General features: G+C 36.7%; 1 protein-coding gene across 1 annotated transcript in view; it reads left to right on the top strand.

Annotated features, from left to right (window-relative positions):
• Window positions 1–10,035: 10,035 nt before the first annotated feature.
• The window catches only part of LOC122787323 (phospholipid-transporting ATPase IC-like), a 446,410-nt gene continuing 441,451 nt past the window's right edge, over window positions 10,036–14,994 (top strand). The window contains exons 1-2 of the mRNA XM_044053968.1: window positions 10,036–10,117; window positions 13,346–13,437. Of these exons, the coding sequence (XP_043909903.1) occupies window positions 10,063–10,117; window positions 13,346–13,437 (147 nt within the window). The 5' untranslated portion in view covers window positions 10,036–10,062. The remainder of the gene's footprint in view (window positions 10,118–13,345; window positions 13,438–14,994) is intronic.

Below are 14,994 nucleotides of genomic sequence, written 5' to 3'. Positions count from 1 at the left end.
GAGGATAGGTAAGTAATCCTAGGTGGTTCAAGGAAAATGAGGGTGAAAAGACAAAGGTTTTGTAGTCAAATTTGTGAGAGATAAGGGAATATTGTACAGACACAATGTACAGGCTTCTTGACAATGGTGAGGTGGATTTGTTGGCTGGAAAAATTAAAAGATGAAATTGGAAGAATAGGATAATTATTATGAAGCTAGGGGTAATGCCATACTAAAAGAAAAAAAAATCATGAAGCCAGTAGTAATGCCAGACTAAAGGAAACAGTTAAAATATAATGTAAAATTGTAAAGCATTTTTCTTCCTTTTCTTTTGTCTTGTTTGTTTGCAATCAGAATGTTTATCTATTGTGTTTCTGAATATCAAGGAACAGGGGATGTGTTTAGATTGCGTTGGATTCCCAGGCTTATTGTATCCTATTGTTAATGTAACAAAGATGAAAGACTGGGAACTTAATTTCTTTTGAGATGCATTTGCCTTTGTGACTGCTGAACTGAATGGCTTTGTATCATTAAGATACCAAGGTGGACTGAGGATTTAAAGATAGCAGAGTTGTGTGTGCATTGTTGGTTGCTATGAAGGATAAAAACTGTTCTAGCTACCTGTTTTTTCCAGCAACAGGCTGTCTTTGTCGGGTCTACTTTATGCGCTCGAAACACGAAAAACCCAAATCCAAATAGCGCAACACATAAAGAGTGAACCGCAAATACATCAAATGTACTAAAGTGCAAAATTTAAAACCTCGAACTGTCATAGTCAGCCAACCCACCACCCGCAACACACTACCTACCCAAACACAATAAAAAAAACACATACATACACTAACCAAAACCCTACTTCTAACCCTAAATTAAAGCACCCAAACCCTACTGCTAACCCTACACTAAACCCCACATACACAACTATCTATGCATTATCCTTAACCCCTCCCTAACACTAAGGTCTGTAACTACCGCACAATTCCATTACGGAGCTATACCCAAACAAACTAAATAGTCCACACACATACACTTAACAAAACCCTATACTAAACCTTACATACATTACCTACACAAAACCTTATATACACTACCTACCTATGCACTTACCTTAATCCCTCCCTAACCCTAAGGTTCATAATTATCGCACACTTACCTTTTGGAGCTATACCACAGATGGGCCAACTATGCAAATTCGATATTTCCACTTTCACGGTTTCGTTCGTTCGACATATTTGCGGTTCACTCTTTAAGTGTCGCGCTATTTGGATTTGGGTTTTTCAGCTTTCGAGCACATAAAGTAAACCCATCTGTGTCATAGGCATGGATTTTGGGGTCTGGGGAAAAGCCATTTTATATAATTGTATATGAACAGATGTTAGAAAAAGATTTTGATGCTTTCTTGTTTGTGTAAAAACAGACATCAGTAGTAATTATTAATTTATTTAAGGTCAGTATTTGTGCAGTAAGTGCTGTCCGGGGAACTTAGAGTTTTCTGTATTGATCCCGTCTGTTTTTTTGCCTTTTATTTGATTTCTCTGCATATACCAACATAGATTTATTTCAGTCTGTATTTGTTCTACCATCTTTTTTTAAAGCAAAGTTAATGTGCTGATCTTTAAGCCCTTGTGGCTGGCATTTATTAATTATAAGAATAGTTATTCATATTTATACATTGTTACTTATCTGAGAAACTTGCAATCATAATTTGCACTGCTGCTAAACCAACTCTATGGCACATGTGTTCCATTAGACTGCTCAAGGCCTAGCAGCGAAAGACCTTTTCATTGGCACATTCTATATTTGACTTGATTTAAGTGATTTAAGATCAACAGGTTATTGGAAATCTCTAGCTTTTGCAGGGTGATGGCAGTACTGCTGTGCCAGAAAGCAGGCTGTGGAGAATTAGATAATTCTTTCAGCTTTATCAGAGAGTGTGTGTGTGTGTCTGTGTGTGTGTGTGTGTGTGTGTGTGTGTGTGTGTATATATGAAAATAATACTTTGTCTGAAAGCAGTTACTATGGACAAAAGGGCACTGGAATACATTGGTTCACAGACAGACCAGTGAGATGGGGTCTTTGGGAGTATTTGGATAAAAGACTCAGCTGTGTAATTGGATTGTGAATGTTGGAAGTCCTTACTCTAGACAGCAGTGCATATTCACTTTATGCTGGTTGGGCAAAGTTGTGCTTTCTTAATGAACTTTTGAAATAGATATTAAGACACTTTTTTGCTATTACTTCACTGATTGGCACTGGTGGGATTCAAACCACATTAGTGCCAGACATCATGACATCAGTGCATTGAATTCTGCCATCTGGGTGTCACATTGTCGGCAGTGGTATAGTCATGCTGTCGCATATTGAGGCAGTGGTGCCCAGTATTATACTTATCATGGAAGATCTGCTCTGCTGACTACTGATTGCAATACCTTGGTTTGAACATGGCTATAAAGGAAAAGCTATGTGCTAGCACTGAGAAAGGAGTTTTCGTTTGCAAGGAATGGTTGAATATTGGCTGGAATATTTAACTGGGATGAAGGTATGGAGAGGTGACTGTGTCAAATAGTGATCATGTGACATTTTAGATTACTGGAGTGAGGGAAGGAGACAAAAATGCTGGATGTGTGTTGGATTGTGGATGTTTGCTTGAGAAAACAATTGCTCACTTTTTGTGTTCATGAGCATTTTCCAGGTTAATTTTTCTCAGTTTTTGATTGCTTGCTACCAACTGCAACTGAAATGTATTCATTATGGACACCCTGAGCTTAACGAGTCTTAAATGTTTTCATTCTGACATGCTGCAGTTTGATGACTGGGTTACAGCACACATGAACAGGGATCCTTTGATGGGTTTGGTATTTTGGAAGGGTTCCTCACAAGAGATTTGTATGTAAGTTCAGGGAGTTGCATGTGGTGGTTGCAAAAATTAAGTGGATATAAAAGTGATTATAGGGTAGAAAGCGGAAGCTACTGCCAAAGGATAGCCCTGTTGGGGCAGAGGGAGTCACAGGTGAGGTGTCAAACTCTTGAGGCCTCTTGTGCTCAATATGGTTGTATCATATGCTAATTAAAGGTATGTAGACTAGGATAAATGTTTTTATTAAGATAAGAACATTATCGGAGGATAAAGAGAGGAATCTGAAGATGAGAAGAGTCTGAAAATGGAGGTGTGCAAGTTATTTTCTTCGGTGAAGTGGCAGTTGGGTTCTAATTTTAACACATGCAGGGTAATATGGTTTTGATATAATATCCAAAGGTGGAAGTACTCATGGGGGTTTAAATCTTTGCATAGGTAAAAGAATTTGAACATTGTGGTTTATTAAACAATTGATCATAAATCAGAATATAGTAAAGTAGTATTCAGTGTTAGTAAAGTGCTGTGGCATGTTTTAAGAAATATAGATAGCAGAGAAAGCAGATGTTATTTCATCCCTATATAAGTCAATTGTTAGGCTTTGGAGGTCAGAATTTGGCTTTGGAGGCGCTGCAAAAGCAGATCTAGCAATATTATTGAGGGTACACAAGATAATTACAGTAATTTTATTGAGGTTATGAAGGGACACTGAGGGACTATAAACTTGTAGAGACAGAGGTGAGATAATTTAGTTTACTAAACTATAGAAATGTTGCTGTTTGGTGGTAAAAGAGATGAAGGACAGGACAAGGGAATAAGAGCACTGGCTACAAATATTGGGCTCAAACTTCCATCTGGATGTGATGGATATCTTTTTCAAGGAAAGAATGCTGTGATTGTCAAATGCTTGCCAAACTGGGTGGTGGATTGTATTTGTATTGATGGGTAATATTGCTGCTTGGGACAGATAGAGAGCAGGCTTGTGAAAGATGGAGAATTGGGATGGGAGAGGGAAGTAGGGTGGGGGATTACATATTTCATTTACAGACATGACAGATATAGTGTCTCTATCTGGTGGCACTTCAGTATAATAGAATTAAATTAAATGCACCATTTTTGATGTTATACTGACACATGAAATATTTTAACTCTGAGCATAGTTAAAGTCACATAATGGAAGGGGTCTGGTCACCACATGGTAGCAAGTTGCATGAAGATGGATGGAATGCAGCTGCACACAGTCCTACTGAAAACTAGGTGGATCAGACACACAATAATTGTCATGTGCTGGTGTATCATAAATCTCCCTATTTCCAAACTCCAGTCACTAGCATCATAAATGGATACCCTGCTCCTTCCTATGGGATGGCATATTATGTATACAGATGATCTTCTTTTGTTGGCTTCAGTTGTTTATATCTGTGATCCAGTGTTATTCATGGTTTATAATATTCATGATCCAATATAAAGATTATTTAATATAGTTCATAAGTTTACACTGAAGCTATTGCATTTATGATGTCATTGCTGTACATAACCCAAACCATTTTCTAGCATAAACTTGTTGTACATCCTTACGGTTGTATTTCAGTTGTGGGATTCCTTGACATGCACATGCACCAGTAGCTTCTAAGTTCTATTTGGATCTATAATTTGTGCTGACAATGTGTCTTGTGCTCCCAGTTGTTTTATTTATCTACTATTTTTGCTATTGCATACTCGCTATCAGTGCAGATTATATTTTCATTTTTTAACTTGGCAAGTCCAAAAGACACAAATATCCCTTTTTAGAGGTAACCTGGGAGCATTCTCTGGTTAAATGACTTTGTCAGTGTCACACAGTAGACTAATGGATACTGAAGGAATCAAACTTAGGGCTACAGAAATCTGCCCATAAACAGTTCATAGCTTTAATCCTCTTCACAGACTGACAGACCTTTTTACTTCAATATTTTGCTTCTGTGATTTTCATTTTATTCCAGTTTGCAAATGTTGGCATACAACAGTTAGCTGTGACTTTTTGGGATTTCCTTAATTTCAGAGATCCATATCCAGTCCTGTTTACTTACATTTTCTATCCTAACTTCCTAAGAATATTAGTCCTTAGAGCCTTAGATGAGCAAATTCACAAATCATGAAAAAAATAAACAGTTAAATCTTTTTACCCAAAATGCTCTGCATTTCATGTTTTAATTCCTCTAGTTTGTAAAGAATAGTTGGACCCTGTGGGCCAGAAGAATTTTGTAAAGACCTATAAATTCCTGTTGTAAGCCACTGCACTTATTAGTTTCAAAGCACCATTTCTTAGACTTTTCTTGCAGATACACTTTCCTGTATGTCATATTAAATTCCTTTCAAAATCAACAGTAGACAAATCTAGGGTGATATCTGTAATCTGTGGTAACAACTCTGACAATTTTACCTGCTAACTTATAACCCCCAAAGAGACTTCACTGATGATTCTATGGCAAAATTATCCCAGAAGGCTTATGTGAAAATGACAAGGAATATTTGTCTTAGGCATCCTCAGATAAATGTTTAGATACAGGGCCTAAAAACATGTCCTACAGACACCGACTCAAATCCCTGTCATTATATTTGGTACCCTACAGACTGCTAAGAGGTGATCTGTGTCAGAATACAAGCCATGCTCCGCCCCATTACTGGTGGATTTACTCCACATCAGCACTTTAAATGGCATCAAAAGTACTTGGTCTAGGAATCTAAACCTCTTCTGCAACATCAACATGATGGTTTGGAAGGACAGGAGTATCTCACAGAGGATACTGCTTCTTTGGAGTAGATTCCCCAGCCACATAAAGCAAAGTTCATCCCTACCCATATTCAAGTGCAACTTAGGTCTGTGGATATAAAACATGGAATTTACACCAGGACTGTACCGCGTAATACTAGTGGACTAAGACAGCTCTTAAATGCTTTACTCCAAGCATGGGTCCCCTCAAATTATCCATGGAATGATCCCAGTTATTCTCATTAGGTTATTACATAATTATTGTCCATTGGTAAGGTCAATCTATAACCCAATGGGATAGGCTATTTTGAGCAGAAAAAAGGGAAATAGCTAGGCTTAAAATGGCCATTTAGGGCAGCTAGCCTACTTATGAACCTATGCCTAGGCTTCTAGAGAGAGCAAAAATCACAGCTACTGAATGCATTCATGTGACATAATGCTGAAGTTTTTAAAGTTTGTGGTCATAGAAAACCTCATAAATATTCAAACAGACAAGGCAGAAAATAGACATATTTCTGGCAATACACTACTTTAACTTACCTACTAACTAATTCATTCCAAGATACAACACTCTCATGATAAAAATTCCAATATCGTACCAAGTATTTTATTGTACTGGTAGATTGCTGCCTAACATTATATCACATTGCCCTTATGCTCACTAGCTTACAATCTCTTGTCTTTATATTGGTATTGCGCTTTAATTTTAATGTATTGTAATTCACTCATTTCTTAAATGTCTTATTTGTGGAAGCTTGTCCTTTGGGTCTCTGCTGAAAAATTGCACCTATCCTGGTCAACAAATGCAATAAACAAATAAAAGACAAATAAGTCTTTGAATGACCTGTCAGAATATTTAGCCTTCATTTAAATAATTCAAAGCTGCAAGTTGAACTTTATCAAACTCATCATTTGATATATTCTTCACTAAGCAAAACACTATAAACCCATAGATATTATTTTCTCTGCCTTGCTTGCCTGTCTCACATGCTTGATTTACTTAAAACACAGGAAAATATACCAGAATGTCTAGACCATCCCTATTTTTGCATAAGTTATAGTTAACATCTTCACAACATTTAATTTGTCAGTGTATCTAACTGCTATACAGCATCAGATTCCTTGTGCCTATTTTCCACGGTCATTCTTTTGTTTATACTTCACATTACAAAGGCAATGGCCTGGACGGCCAGTGTTTTCTGCCATTTATTTAAGTGAATGAGAGATGCAACTTATATTAAAATGAATGTCTTAAACTGCATTTTTTTTACACTGGAGTGTATACCATCCATAAAAGATGATTTATTATTCATGTAGAATGGCTCTGAGGAAGGCCTGGCTTTATATTTCACTTATTTGAAAAATCATTTTAAATTTACATCGACAGGCTTCCCAAAACAAATCTGATTCCAGAATATTCATGTAACTCTAACCTGGCGGGGGAGGGGGGTCTGACTGCACAGTTCAGACAACCTATATATTGCAACACTATTTTTTGTAGTTGCCATCCAAGATCCATGTATAGTAATATTCTTTTGAGTTCATTTCCACATTGCTAACGCATTTGCATTTGCAATAACTGAAAGCAAATTAACTTTAGGATTCATTCTATGGATATCTCTTATGTACATATGTGATAATGTGTACAAATTAACTTTAGGATTCATTCTATGGATATCTCTTATGTACATATTCATTCTCTGGATATCTCTTATGTACATATGTGATAATGTGTTACAAATTAACTTTAGGATTCATTCTCTGGATATCTCTTATGTATATAATAATAAATGTACAAATTAACTTTAGGATTCATTCTCTGGATATCTCTTATGTACATATGTGATAATGTGTACAAATTAACTTTAGGATTCATTCTCTGGATATCTCTTATGTACATATGTGATAATGTGTACAAATGCTGCTCTTTACATGGTTAATAGCAGTTTTTTTAATGTAGAGTTATAGAAGGCTTTTTTCTTGACAATTCTGCTGCACCAGAATATCTTGGTTTGTATTTGTAAACAATACTTCTATTCTGAAGCTAAATATGAAAGAGAATACAGAAACATTAATATCTTCATGAAATATATGTGTGTGCAAATGCATTTTTCTAAAGGTGGTTGACTAGTTTTCAGACAATTTTCTTTTAAAATATAGTGCTACATACATACATACATATAGTTTTGTGAGTTATGGATAAAAAGGTATGTTTTATAAAATCTGCTTAGTGTAAGGGACTGGAAAAAATATTGGCTTGTGTTTGTACTGTGTGTCAACATGAGGCACAGCTGTAGGCACGCTATAGGTACAGCTACCTTCAATACTTTTTCATGGGGTAAAACCTGAATGAACTTTTGTACCATGCAGTAGTCTGCATTTAGTTAATACAATTATAAATGTTTATTGTGTAAAGCTTTCAAGTCTGTTCATGAAAACAGTATATCAACTCAATCATAACCTACAAGTACTACATCCTTCATTTGATCAAATGCTCGTCTGGTTCCTAATATGTAGCAAAAAGTGACAGCACATTTCAGTTTTTCAGAAATAAAAAGTAAGCTTAACTGAAAAATCAAACTGACAAATAATTCCTCTTTACAGGGAAAAAACACTTTGGTATCTGTACAATGCAGCATTTCATGTTTTTAAGATTAATATAACCTTTTCTTTTAGATACATTTCTCAGCAAATGATTTGTTTAACAGAGTAAGTTATGGTTAGTTTATGTGGTGTTTCTGGTGCATAATTTTTGAAGAGTATTTTTGTGTTTAATCTGGCTAGGTATTTTTTTTTACCATGAATCAGGAAATGAGCAGGATGATTCTGAAAGTGCTGGATTCTACTTGCTTGTTTGTCTTTCTGATATTTAACTGTTAGTAACTGAATAAATAATGGAGTTGTATGAGTTTAAGAATGACCATTTATAATGCTACAGCTTGAGTTCATTCATTCATTCATTCATTCATTCATTCATTCATTTTCCAGTTGCCTGAGTAACCCAATGCAGGATCATAGGTGAGTAAGCGTCTATCCTTGCACTCAGTGGGCACAGGGCATAGAGGACAATTCTGAAGAGGTCCCAGTTCCTCACAGGATGTATGCACACACTAATTCACTCACACACGTGTATACCAATTGGCATTTTATAAACATGTCATTTCTCCTACCACTCATCTTTGGGATGCGGTAGGAAACTGAAACACCAAGCAAAGATCCATACAAATACATATACAAATACACTTCACACAGAACCCACCCCAAATGAGAAGGTAACTGCTGGAATTTAATCTTGCGTTTTCCAGTCTATACATATGGATTCCTGGAAAAGTTAATGTAGATCTTTCGGCTTTCTTTCGATAAGGATGTTTTGCTTTCTGCAGAATGGTCATTCTGGTTCCCAGTTCCATAACAGTTCCACATCTCATTAATGAGTTTCTTCATTCTCAAACTTACAAAATAGGGAAATTCTGCTAACTTCTTCACAGAAATGACTAACTTAAACAAAGATGATAAAACATATGCTGATATGCCAACCCAAAAGATCTTGCAGTGTTCTAAATGGAAGGCAGACATAACAAATGGAAAACAAAGTGGGGCTCTGGGTGAGCTATTATTCTAAGCCAGATCCCATCTTCATTAGCTACAGATGTGAAAAAACCTAATTAATAGTTATACTTTTTATGATTTACTCCTTTGTCTTCTAAATGAATGTCACAATGTACACTGGGAAGAGTTAATTAATACTGACTTGGCTTGTTTATTACTTATAGAAAAAGTTACTTATCATGCTATTTAACAATGTTTTCACTCTGACGTTTGCTTGAAAAGTATCCTGCTTCTGAATTTCATTCTTTGATCTTTGGAAAATGTAAACAGTTAATAATTAAAAAGGGATTTGATTTTCATTGCGACGGTCTTCACATATTGGAATTATGTAAAATCCATATAATACAATTTAATTGTTAGACACTCTAATCATTACAGCAACTCATGAACTTAAAAAGGCAGCTGTTTGTTGAAATGATCTTATCGTAGCAATAGAAACAAAGCTGCGTTCTTTGTCTTATTTTTTTGTAAGTTGTTATATGAAATGTCAGCATTTTCTGTTCATTGAACCAGACATTGTTTATTTTAGACTTTCAGCAGTACTTTATCTTAACTATATTTTGTAAATATCTAATCTTCAGTGATAAATACTAGAAGATATACATTTTTCTCTTTTTCAGTGTATTTAATATTCAGTCTGACAGATGGTTTGTGGTGCTACACAATGTAGAAAATCAGTCTTCAACTCTGTTTTAATTCTTAGTCTGCATGTTTGATTATTTACTCATCATAAAGGAGTGGTCCAGAATTTTTCTCCACTGTCACTTAGTCAGTTTTTGTACAGGAAGCTCAGATGTTTTTTTTTTCCTGCTTCTCTATTCATACGTTTGTGTCTTTAAATTTTCAGTGTGCCAAGCATGTCTCCAGGATGAATGGAAAGGGAACCCTCAATGGTTTTGTAAACAAGCATGAAGAAAAAGACGGTAAATATTGCCTGCATTAAAACAGACTTTGGTACAGATTTTAAGTATTTGTTTAGTTATATGTGTTTATGAGGATGGTTTGAATAGGTCAACAAACGCAAAGCCCTTTTTAATGGAGGCCTGGGGAGAAAAGCTTCATATATCAATATGTAAAGGGCAAAGTGTACAAAAAGAAAAAAAAGTTACAATAATTTTCCTATTAGGGTAACATTATACAGAGTGAGCTTATTAATAAACATAAGCAAAGGTTGTAGATAGTTCTACAGATCTATAATTGCACTTTATAATGTTTTACAGTTACATATACAAAGCAGATTCACAATAGATCAAGTCAAGAATCAGTCATATTCATATACAGTTACACAGCAGTATCAGAGCCCAGTAGGGATTGTAGTTACAATGCAATACAAGGTATAAACAGAGGTGGTAGAGAGGAGTTCTTAGGTAATAGCCAGATAGATCAAAGAGAGTAGGTAAGGAGAGAAGAGTCTAGGTCTAGAGGAGTTAAAGGTAGAGGATTTTGGAAAGAGAAATGAAGGAGGTCGAGTGGGAATGATTATGGGAAGCACAAACAGCTGGAGAGGAGGGAAAATGAGGAGATAAGTAGGCAGAGGCATTTTAAGACTGGGATATCAGTATCAGGTTGGGAGGGTGGCCTAATGGTTAAGGTGTTTGCCTTACAAACACAAAGTACAGGGTTTGAATCTCACAGGGGATAACCGGCTAGGCTTAAAATGGCTCGCAAGGGCAGTTAGCCTAGTACTAACCTATGAACCTAAGCATGGGAAAAGGGAAAGAAGAAGTAGAATGGAGGAAGCCTGTTATAGTAAAAACTTGATAGTTTTATAAAGTATCATGTGGATGTGAAGAGAGGAGGGAGGAAAACCTCTCTAGAAAAATGAAGACAGTTTAAGGTTAGCCTGATACAGAACAAGAGCTGAGCCATGGATTTAGTTAGTGCTTGATTTTAATTTTGAAAAAGATTGTTGTTGTCATTTTGTCTAAGTAGTAGAGGCAAGGAGTTCCATAAACTAGATAGATAGCTGGAGTACACAGAGTACATTACAACTTTACTCGTGGTGGCTGGATTGTGAGGCCTTTAGGCTAATCAGTCCTGGGGTGGCATAGAGGAGTGTGGAAAGCAAGAAAGGCTACGGCAATGTGTCTTTGCAGAGTTTGTTAAATAAGGAGGTATCCTGTATAGTGAGACTAGCTTCTGATGACTTTTCTTAGTGACATAATTCATGTAACCATTGTTATTTGATATAGAATGAGGTGAAGAAGGTGCTGGTTTATTATAAGGTGTTAAATGGCATAAGATGAACTCTGAGTGGGATGGCGGTTCACAGTGAGCGAATACATTGTACAGGATACAAAGAAAGAACAGTACAATTTACATACTAACACACAGTTGATATTAGACAGGAACACAAAAATAAGAGAGAGAGAGAGATAGAGAGACAGAGAGACAATATAACATGGGGCATCCAGACAGCACTGATTTCTTGAGGCAGGATGCATACTGAGATATGAAGCTGGTTAACAGGAGAAACTGATGTAAAATGAGATTAGAAGATGTTCAAAGACAGTGAAACACAATTTAACAATATGTGGATGACAAGAAATCGTACTTTTTCAAAGTGTTGCATATTCACATGCTGTTTATCTTCAGGAAAACAAGCATGGTATTCTAGAATGTATGGGAGAGACATGCAGCTATTTTAGATATTACAGGGTAGGGTATTAAGGAAAAAATATGCAACATCTCTTATGAAGGATAAAGGATAGGCAGAGAGAATATGATTCTTATCTGTTGATGGTTGACAAGCTCTGGATTTTTATTTTTTGTGAGTGGGAAATGTGCCACTTAAGTAACAGTAATTGTCTGCTATGAGACAGAAGGAGAGAGAGAGAGAGAGACTAAGACAGAGACCGAGAGACTAAGACAGAGACTAAGACACAGACCGAGAGACTAAGTCAGAGACCAAGAGACTAAGACCGAGACTGAGACCTGGAAACTGAGATAGAGACTGAGAGACTAAGACAGCGACCGAGACTGAGAGACTAAGACAGAGACCGAGAGACTAAGACAGCGCTAAGAATGAGACAATAAAAAGAAGCTGAGTAAACATTTAACTACCAGGAATCATTTGGCAAAGAGCAAAATGAGGTTTGGGAGGAAAATGGGGCACTGCCACCACTTCCCACAGGAAGAAATGCCACATATACATAAACTGTTATTTAAAGCATAAGAAGGGGAACAGGAAAAGGGTGCCTTATGAACCTTATGGCACAATCTGACAGCTTTTATTTATATTATGTTTTGAGCTGAAAAATAATGTGTTACATGCAATTTAGTCGCAAATGTAGTTTACTTTGCCTTTATATTTTAATATAACACATAAACTTTTATATTTTTATAACCATGTTGGACTATAGTCATTTTTTCCAGAAAATCCAATCACCTTTAAAGAGATTCCCTTAATTATTTTAGTACTATATGCTGCATCATACTATGTGCTTCTCAGTCCATGTGAGCCCTTGCTGTTCCACAACTTTTGTCTGGTCAGAAAGTTGATACTCCTTGTGTGGGATCATGTACTTGTGGCAGTTACAGGTCCAGCTGTCTCCCCCTAGATCATAGTAGCCACACACACACACACACACACACACACACACACACACACACACACACACACACACACACACACGCACACGCACACACACAGACACACACACATATTCTGTTTGCAGGTATACTGCCTCAATCCTGCGGTAACAGATAATGTTGCCATTTTGTTGAGGCAGATCATCTCTTTGCCTAGCTGCATTTTTACTTATTATATGACAAAACGTATTATATGTATGTCTGTGTATTTTGATTGACCTTTCATTGGGCGGCTAGCCAGAAGTAGGCATGTGGAGCATTTGAGAAGACACTTTCCCTCTCTGGTGCTGAGGGTACACAGACTGCTTCAGTCCCCCTGCCCTATAGCGAATCAAAGGATATATGATCACCACCAGTAAACTTTGAAAACTGTTAACATCCATTTCCTTAGCTTATTCCTCAGAAGTCCGCAAGTAAGTTAAAAGCATATGCTAGAGAATACCTAAAAACGAGTGCTGTTCTGTTGTTACCACATTACTGTAGCTTGGTTTGCCCAAAATTAGATATTATTTGATAAGGAGTAACTATTCTTATGCCATATATCTTCTGTTTTATTGCAGAATATACCTGGGATGTGAAAGCCAATGACAGACATTATAATGATCAGTTTAAGAAGAAATGTTTTCTCTTGTTTAAGAAGAGAAAATATTCCGTAAGTATTTATTTATCATGTAAGATTGAAATGGCTAGAGTAATGATCTCAGTCTGAACTGATTTTAAATATAGACCGACATAACGCTAAAATCATTAATTAACTGTGAATGCTGCTGGATTTTGAGTGAAAAATAATTCCTCAGTGACACAGAATTCTTCAGAAGAAATAAGCTGGGATTCTTAACAGTTCTGTTTTGAAAACCCAGAGCTTCAACATTTGTTTTGCACAAATGACTAATGAAGGTGTTAGATCAGAATGCATTTATAGAGAATAGTTTTACAAGTCAGGCTGTGAAAAACCTGGATTTTTCTTGTGTGTATGGGGTATTGTGACTGCTCTATACTCAACTATTTTGTTGAGATCACTGGTACCAAGGGGTATTCAATGCCTGTGTAGGTGAGACAGCTACAATGAGAGAGCCTGACATGTGCCGCCTTAAAGGCAAATTCAGTGGGAATATAGAAGTATGAAGGATTTAGGACCAAGGAGCGACACCTCTACATTGTGTGCTATCTGTCGTTATCACACCCTTTAGACCTACTTCCCTTGGTATAATAATATTTATAATTACACATTCAGGATTGAGAATTGTGATCTTTTTATATGGAAGCATTCAAAACTAGGCCAACACAGACTTACACTGAGGTTAAGTTTAAGTGACCAAAAGGGCGAGCAGCATGCAGACACACACATGTAGACAGACACACACAAACACATGCACAAATACCCACTTCTAGATAATCCTGCACATATAATGTGCCATGCTAAATGTTGCATGCCCAGTGTATACTGTCCTCTAGCATGTTAGTAGTGATAAGAACAGACATGTTAATGCCCACATTAAAATGACCACCAGTATCAAGCAATGGGTCTTTCATCCCCCCAACTCACTGCACAGACTGAGCTGCGGGTGACACAAGAGGCCTCTCTTGTACTGGATCATGTTGAAGCAGCTAAGGCAGTACATAGAGGAAAGGTGAATACGACCTTGGTGCTCAGGCATTGTTTGCTTGCAGACATATTTAAGACTTTCACAGAGTGAATACTTTCATTATCACCATTGTATGTCGTAAGTCATTTCTCAGTTTATCAGTAATGTCGAAATTGCACAACTGATGGTGCATTTGCCTATGAAACAGAAAATTATCGCTGTAGCCTCAAGTAGAGAGAGAAATCATGCCAGAAACACTGGCAGCTGAAAGATGTATGCAAGGTTGTCACACTGCCTAGATGCGCTGTTCTTCAAATGAAATATTAAAGTGAGCAGGTCTTATGCACCGCCCACACCCCCTGCTAACTATGTATACCAACTCTGAGATCGCAAAAAAGCAGAGAAAGGGCAAATTCCCAGGTTTACCTTTACAAAGGCGAAACACACTCATGTGATTGCTCATATGAGCGAATCTTAACTTCGAAAAACAAAACAGCAACAGTTTCTAGTGTTCAAAAATCAACAAATCGAAATGCAGATTCGCTGATTTTTGAACATAAATGTAGAATAAAAATGTAATGAAATGTAAAGCAGGGGGACAAGCCCCCCTGTACTCCCCCATG

This window comes from Protopterus annectens, chromosome 13.part0 (assembly GCF_019279795.1).
Source record: "Protopterus annectens isolate FY-2018-M chromosome 13.part0, PAN1.0, whole genome shotgun sequence".
NCBI classification, from domain to species: Eukaryota; Metazoa; Chordata; order Ceratodontiformes; family Protopteridae; genus Protopterus; species Protopterus annectens.
The sequence above is the reverse complement of the archived record's forward strand: the minus strand, read 5'-3'. Positions and strand labels throughout refer to the sequence as shown.